Source organism: Callithrix jacchus, chromosome 9 (assembly GCF_049354715.1).
Source record: "Callithrix jacchus isolate 240 chromosome 9, calJac240_pri, whole genome shotgun sequence".
NCBI lineage: Eukaryota > Metazoa > Chordata > Mammalia > Primates > Cebidae > Callithrix > Callithrix jacchus.
The window spans coordinates 18,364,241-18,372,762 of NC_133510.1; the positions used below are offsets into that span (position 1 = coordinate 18,364,241).

Below are 8,522 nucleotides of genomic sequence, written 5' to 3' on the forward strand. Positions count from 1 at the left end.
TTTGTGATTAGAAGAGATGAGAAGCAGGGACGTGATGGTGAGAGAGGAAGCAGAAATTTGGAGATTTTACAGCTGCAGTCAGTCCCTCTTGGTGTTCAATAAGTTGGTGGCAGTTTGTCCGAAGGGGAACAGTCAGGTCACGGTTTCTCACGCACCGTCAGAATGAATGTTATGAACCCTGAGGATGATAGCAGAGTGCAGGGCATAAAGAAGATACAGCCTGACCCAGGCACGAATGCAGCTCATGTGAATCCTGCAAAGGGGTTGAGAGGGATGTAGAGAGAGAGGGCTGGGAGCAGAGGGCAGGACCAGGAGAGATGGTGGTTTGGACAGATGGCAGGACTGTCAGTTGCTTAGATATGAAGATAAGGGGGAAGAAGCTCAGGGAGTTTGTGGGGATCACATAGGATCTAAGAGAAGGATGGCCCTTTGTTTCTCTTCCCTTGTTAGGATGGGGAGTGGCAGAGATGAACTAAGTTTTGTTGCCCGTTTCATGTGTCAGGCCCAAGATGCTCCATCAGCATTAACTCTAATTTTAACTTTAGTATGAACTCTAAACCCATTTTAGAGATGAAGACATTGAGACTTGGAGAGAGGTAGTTTGTCCAGGCCCACACGGTTTGTATGTGGTAGAATAAGGATTCAACCCTGACTTTTTAGCACTAAAGCCTATCGTGTTCTCAGTCATAAACCTTGGTGATGCCCCCTCAACAGGAGAGGCTGGAAGCTTCCTCAGAGGCTGAGATTTCTCAATGTGGCTCCTGCTCCAGGTGCACAACATAGTTTCCCTGAGGAGGGAGGGAAGCACAAGGTGAAGGTGACCCTGATGGGTCTCATGGGCTCAGGGGTGAGGATGTGGAAAGGAGGGCCAAGTTGCGAAGGCCCACGGTTCTCACAGAGGCCATCATTTCATGGTAGTGAGTACCGACCCAACGCTTCTGTCTCAGGAGGGGCTGAGGGCATCACACGAAGCTAGTGCAACAGCGCCTGGTTGGTCAGTTTGCCATGAGGCTGGTAGAGGAAGCACTGAATGATCTCATCCTGTATTCTGCTTCCTTTTCTTCCCTGCGAGACTTGCGGAGCACTGAGGGGCCCCTAAAGATGATGAATTACTGAGGCATTTCAGCACCTTGGCTCTGTCTCTCTTCCCCTCCAGGGAGGAGCTGTCATAAACAGGGATACCAAGTGGCGTCTGGAGATGAAGAAGGACCCTTTGGGTAGCCACGTGCTTGTGCTCCAGACCTGTACCATGCGAGTGTGGAAAGTCCAGCACACCATCAGAGACTGGGGTCGGACTATCAGCCAGTGATCCTCAGACAGCGCTGGGTCTAGGACATTCGTTCTTGCAAGTGGAATGGCTTCTACTCCCAACTTCTTTCTCAGTGAGAAAGAAGGGGTGTGTGTGCGTGTGCGTGTGCGTGTGCGTGTGTGTGTGTGTTTATGGTGACTTCAGGTGGGGCCTTTGCATGTGCTGGGATGTCTCTGTTGGGGAGAGGAGAGGAAACTCTGATGCCTCGTCCCCAGCTTCCCTGGGAAGGTCGTGATATACATCAAATGCCATTCTTGGAAACTCCTTGAAATAACCAGCATCTTTTGGCTGTTACGTGGGGAGAGAATGAGGAGGATGGAAGTTTATCTTTGACTTCTGCCCACACTGTTTAGCCTTCCTTCCCAACAGCTACCGTCGCCATCTGCCCCACACCTCCTCCCCAGCTCGTCTGCTCGGGGACTCCCCAGGCTGCTGGGGGCCATTCCACGTGAGAGGCTGGGCCATCCTCAGGCCAGCAGCGTGACAGCTCTCCAGGTGGCACTAATTCTCCCTCCCGCCTGGGTTGTCCTGAGAGCTGCAGCAAATAGACAAGTAACTTTTAAAAATTCATCCATTCACCCTCCCATGGAGGTTTTATTTGGATTATCAATCTCTCCCACACCAAAGAGATTTTGGAGGCTGAAGGGAGGGGAGAAGGCACCTCGAGTCACAACAGCTGTCTAGGGTATAGGGTGTTGAGAAGGGTGAGAAGATCCAAGGCCATCGGAGCCTTTCTTTTAGTAGGTCATAACATTTAATGACTTAATTGCCTATTTCCTCCTCCTACCCTTGCAAGTTATGGAGAAGATGAGGCTTGAATCTCAGGGGCGTCACTTGTTGGGGGCAAAGAAGAGATTGCAGGCAAAATCTTAAAACCAGGGATTCTATGGCTGTCCACTGGATAAATATTTTCTGCTAGTTGGTGAGTTGGGAAGATCTATCTCAGCCTGGCAATTTTTGGCAAGGTCTTGGAGGGTGGTGGGACTGGGCACCATGGTGGGAGAGGGGGTAGGATGGCCCTGTGTGTGTGTATGTATTGTGTTGTGTTGTGGAATTACCCTTCAAGTATGTGCTCCTAGAACCCCTTCTTCAGAGGGTCACTTTTTTCTTTTAATCCCATGTCAGTGCTGCCCGGGAATGATTTTGGGAATCATTAGGTTTGCATTAAACAAGCAGGACAGTGATACTTTGATACAGAATTTAATCAATTAAAACTTTTAAAAATGGCCTTTTAAAGGTGTACAGGTTATAAATGTACAGCCTTATTAAAATTTCACTGTGAACACTGCCATATCAAGAACTAAAATTACTGTAGATAAGATTTTATGATGAAAAAATCAAGGGGCAAGATGAGTGTTAAGCAAATGTATAACTTCTAGCTTCTGCCTGGCAAATGGAAGGGAAAATGCAATTCACAGGAAAGTTTTGAAAAAGCATGTACTCAATGGAAAGTTGGGTAAAAGACACAATATCCTTAAACATATGAAAAGATGTTCAACCTCATTCATATTTAGAGAAATACAAATTAAAACTGTATTAAGAGACTTTTCACTTAAGTTGCTGAAAATTGAAAAGTAGATCAGCACAGGCTTTTGGAAGGGCTGCGGGAAACAGGCAATCTTATACGTTAATGGTAAGAATGCAAACTGGGGATATTTAGCAATATCTAAAGATACTGTATGTACATTTTCTATTTGTGCCAGTAATTCCACCTCTAGAGTTACCTCCAAAAATAAGAAAATACTTACACACAAGGTAATTCTGTGAAGTATTTGTTGTAACTGAAAAATGTTTGAAAAAAACAACTATGTAGCTGAACATCAGAGAATAATTGAAAACCTCCATACAATGGAGTACTACACAGCTATGACAAAGAACAGAGACTGTCTCTCTGAACTGATATGGGGTGATTTCCAGTATTTTCTGTTAAGTGGAAAAAGAAAAATAGTATCTATACTATGTGCCTTTTAGGTAAGAAATAAGGGAAAAGATATTTCTATATCTGTTCCTTTCTGCAAAGTAAAACATAAGAAGAATAAAAGAGAAAATAATTAGATTGGTTACGATGGGTGGTGGTGGTTGGAAACAGGGCAGAAAAAATTGGTAATAGGAACAGGATAGAAGGGATGTGGGAGAGTGACGTTTCTCTAACTATATATTTGTGATAGTTTTGACTTCTAGAACCATATTATATTTCAAATGCTTAAAATATAAATATATAAAATCAATAAAGATAGAAACCCAAGAGTATACACAAAAATAAGTGAAACTAATTATATTGCTATCTTATAAATGAACACATATGTCCTCACTCATGCACACACACGTTGATCACACCCAGCATGCAACATGAAGATCTTGTTTCTAAATATTTTCCAGTAAAAGGAATTATGAGTCTTTGGAGAAATAGCTAATTTTAGGGCTGAGGCTGGGATATCTTTCTATTTTAGGAAGTTATAAACTGCTCAAAAAATTATGGGACATGTCACAAACCACAATGACCAGGCTGAAGGGGCTTCCACTGGCCAAATCTGGGACATTTGAATATTAAAATAAATAATGGTAATTTTAACTGAGTGATTAACATTCATATCACCAGTTGTCGGACAAACAGATATCATGGGCCTCCTGATATAATGCAAGAAGAACACAGTATCACTTCTATGGCTTTCCTGCCAAAATCCAGAACCGGAACCTATAATCTGGAAGAAACATCAATCAAACCCAAATTGAGGAACATTCTTCAAAAGAAATGGTCTGTATGCTTCAAAAATGTCAACTCTGGAAGACAAAGAAAGACAGAGGAAGTGTTCCAGATTAAAGGAGACTAAGGGGACAGCAAAACATAATGTGTGATCCCGGATTAGATCGCAGACCTGAGGGCTTTTTCCCACTTTGATTGTAAAGAACAGCAGTAGTCAATAGGTGAAAGTTGATCAAGGTTTGTTGGTTAGGTAATAGCATCGTATCCTGATTTTGATCATTGTATTCTGGGTATATAAGTGGATGTTCTCTAATTCATAAAATAGTCACTGGATGCAGTTGGAGGGGAGGGATGTAATCTATGAGATTTTATATAGATAGATGACGGATGGATGGACGGATGGAGCAGTAGGCAGATTCGATGGAGGAGTGGATGGATGGAGATAGACAGATAGACTAAAAATAGGTGGAGGGATAGACAGACAGATGGAACCGGGAGTGATAAAGCCAATGTGGAAAAGTGAATCTGGATAAACAGTAGAGGGTTTATAAGAATTCTCTGTATTATGTTTGCAACTTTTCTGTACATCTCGAATTGTTGAAAAATAAAAAAGATTAAACTCAAAGACTGCCTATCCAGATAGACATTAAAAATCTCTCCCCATTGAACTGCAATGTTAAGCAATAGCAGCTTAATTCAAGTTTGGTGTACTTTGAGGGAAATTTGTGGTTCTCTCACACTTACAGTGAGGATGACAGAAAGCTCCTTAGGCTTCCCAGCTTCCCAGAGGTCCCGAGCTTCTGCCAGCAGCTCTGTTCTCCAGGGTAGCCTGTTAGTTATGACAAAGAAAGTATTGATTTGCTTCCTTGGCCCTAAAATCACGTACTCATTCCTTGCCCAAAGATCTACATGGAAGTCCGCTTATCTGGTCACTGTCTGCCTCTAGCCTCCATTGGCCAGGACATGTGAAGGTTGTCTCAGTGACTGTCTTCAGTCCACTCAGGAAACTGTTCCCTTGGCAACCAAGTTAATTATTTACTGGTGCCTCTCTCTGTGAATTTTGGAGAGAACGTTGGAGCTCTACTACAAGTCAGTGTTACCTTATAAACAACAGTAAATCTGACGAGTAAAGTTGTCGATGACCCTGGAGTATGAAAGGTCATCAAAACTCCAACAGAGAAATCTGTGTTTGATTCCAGGAGTTGGATCTCTGAAACTATGGGCCTGTCATTCTTTCCCTCTCTTTGGCTCAGAGAGTGAAAAATCCCTGGGGCATCTTGCAAATGGCCATTTTCTCCCCATCCCACATTACCTCTCAATTTCCAGATGGCCATACCCAATTTGTCCCCTCATGGGAATAAGCCACGCTACAGCAGCCTTAAAGAACCACAGTTTACTGTTACAAAATGTTCCTCTCTTGTTGACCCTAAAGTTACAGGCTTGTTTCTTTTGTGATTCCACCTATCCAAAACTAAAATTACAAGGCAGCCTTGATTGTCTTCCTCCCCACGATGTCAAATTTCAAACAGAAATCCCAGGACTGCAGCTTGGATCTGTCCTGCTCTTTATCGGAGCCACTACTTCCCCAGGATTCTGACACTTGTCCAAAGGGAGCAGGGCCTGGAGACTCAGGGGTCATTGCCATCATGTGCCTGCTTGTTCCTCTTCTCTAGCCCCTAAGCATCACCCACATGAGGCTTGAGCATCCCAAATCTCTCTTCAGAGGGAGCAACTTTCTCATCTGCATTAGACCTAAAGGATACAGAGCTGGGAGCCATGCTGTAATGCATTGACATTTCTAGACTTTTAAAGTTAATCTCTTACAGAATTCCCTTATTTTACTTGCAATACATTTTAACAATAGGAAATATGCTTTTAGCTAATTTGCTAAGTTTAAAGAAATCTGTGCAGTCCGTTTATAGAGAATGATGAAATAGAGTGAGTTCTGTATAATGTCATGGTGAGTTAATTATCACTAGGATTGAAGGGTAAAATCAACTGGTCATGACTTTAAATTATAATTTTAACAAACACAATTTTCTCCCACAAACATTTTAACAAATGTGGTTTCAAGGAGAACTATGTCTTAAGATTCCAAATCTGCCATCTTTTTGGAACTATAAAAACCAAATCTGTCAATATCACCAGAAGGCTGTTTGGCTTCCAAAGCAAAAAAAAAAACCCAGGAAGAAACTCAACTTTATATAACAAAATAAGTACGTACAGTTTTAGCTTTAACTAATGAAACCAGATAGTTCAACATCCTCTAATGTTGATGTTTTCCTTCTCTCTCTTTCAAGTCATAAAGGCTAAGTCAGGACTTGTCCTTTCAAAGTAAGCTGTCAACCTTCTTCCAATCTTTGAAGGCTCTTCACTGGCTGTTAAGTGAGGCTGGTGCTTCTGCTTCCAGGACATTGTCTAGCTGAGAGTACACTGAAGAAGATGGGCTTGTGCTTTCCTGTTGCCACAGGGGCTTCGTGCTGGGGCCCTCACGTCCCAGCTACTCCCCCCTCATCAGGCTCTCTACTCCACTTTCCAGAGAGCCTGCTTGTGGGCCTTCCTGATGGGTCTGCAATAGACTTTGACCAGGTTTTCCATTTGGGAATCCCTTCCGAACATTGCTCAGGAAATTTCAGTTTTCTAAATCCCAAATTCAAAGAAAAATCAGTTGAAAATGGGGAAAACAGAAAAGAGCTTTAAAATTCTCTTGTGAGAATTAAAGTTCTGCAAGTGATGTGGCGCTGTGACTGGTTTGATGAAACCATTGATGTCCAGTGGAACGCAAGAGCAGGAAACGCAGACACAGTCCAAGATTAAGGTTGACATTTTCCAAACCCAGGACGGGAGTGCAAAGAAAAAAAAGCAGCCATGATCTAATCAGTTTATCATCCTTGGAGGTAGCAACAGCCATGTTATAAATGTGGGTTTGTGATTTGTCTGCCTATAATGTTGAGTAACTGTTGCAAATAAAATACATATTAGTAAGTTTTTATATGTGGTATATTTTATGCAAATATTCATACAAATCTTATGAGTGATGTTTTAAGAAATATCCGGTTTTGAAAGCAAAATATGTTCTTAAGCTGCAGTTTCAACCTGTGATTCAAGCTAGTGCTGCTAGACTTACTGGGGTACCTGAACATGACACTATCTGAATATCCACAATCATGTTTGCTGGAATTTCCCAGAGTTTGAATATTTGCTACAGACCATAGTATGGATAAATGCTATTGAACTTAATATTTTCTATTTATGAATAACTTTTAGATATCCGTAACAATGAGCAAAGAGTATAATTAATTTTAGAAACACTTAAAGAATAACACGATTTGGAGAATTCCTGAGAGTTCTGATTTTCTTTTACTCCTGAGTCCCACAGATACTACCTGTTGGGAATCTGTGGAAAACATTACCCTAACATTGCTTAAACCCACCAGGTGGTCTCCTTCAATTTACTGCTCTGGGTTCTCCACTAAACAATCAAACATGATCTTTCAGGCATTTTTAATAAAAATGTGGTGCTTTTAGGTATTTTAATAAAAAATGGAAAACTTTTTTTAACAGACCAAGTGTTTCAAATGCTTTTGAAACAGTGAGTTTCCCTGCAGCCTCTGTGATCTTCTCATGCCTGTGTGTGTATGTGCGATGCTTGGCTGTGAGAGGCACGGATAGGTCGACAGCAGCCCAGGTGCAGTTTCCAGACCTCACCGGGTCACAGCCACTAATCTCCAACAATTAGTCCAGTGACTTTACAGTCTTCAAGAGCTTCTCTCCAGGGTTGGAGAGGTCTGTTGAAGATGGAGTTCACTCAGTACGGAGTGGAGCAACATGTACCTCCCAGCTTCCTCTGATCCCTGGGGAAAGGGGAAACTCTAAGAATGCAGATTGCAGTAACAATGACAACAAAGGGAATCCAAGAGTACCTCCAACTCTAGCGTCAAAATCTGTGGAACGCCTTCCCGGAGCCCCCAACCCCAGCCTTTATCATGGAGTGCCTTCCCTGCCACTGAAAGACTTTCCCTATAGTTTGGTCCCAGATATGGGGTAGGTGCCATGGATCCTGCTCAGATGCTCTAGGAACGAATGCTCTGTTGTGCTCTGCTTTTAAAATCTGGGGCTCTATCAGTTTCATATGGGCTCTTCTTGCCCAGCTGGAGCCAGATACTAGGTCACACCCAAAGGAGAGGGCTGGCACTCTGGTCCTAGGCAGACTGCTGTCCTGGGGACTGACTACCTGCCTGGCCTTGTGTGCCTTCCTGGCCTGGAACTCTTGCTATTGAGTTCCCTAGCATGGCAGAGGGGACAGTGGAGGTGGACTGAGGGGACAGGAAAGCACTGGCTTGGGACTACAAGAGTGGCAACTGCAAAGACAGTTTGGGGGATGAAGGACACTATGGGATGGATGTGGCTGGAGGTGCAGCTGCCACAGGGTCAGCGGATAGCAGGGCTTACAGTCAAAGGAAGGGACGGGGTAGATGGGAGTCACGCTTGCCTCCAATCACTGCCACA

At 43.2% G+C, this 8,522-nt stretch overlaps 1 protein-coding gene across 1 annotated transcript in view; it reads left to right on the plus strand.

Moving 5' to 3' along the window:
* GALNT8 (polypeptide N-acetylgalactosaminyltransferase 8) overlaps positions 1–1,309 on the plus strand; it is a 35,828-nt gene extending 34,519 nt beyond the window's left edge. The window contains 1 exon segment of the mRNA XM_078338143.1: positions 1,157–1,309. Within this exon segment, the coding sequence (XP_078194269.1) occupies positions 1,157–1,309 (153 nt within the window).
* The last annotated feature ends 7,213 nt before the right edge of the window (positions 1,310–8,522 follow it).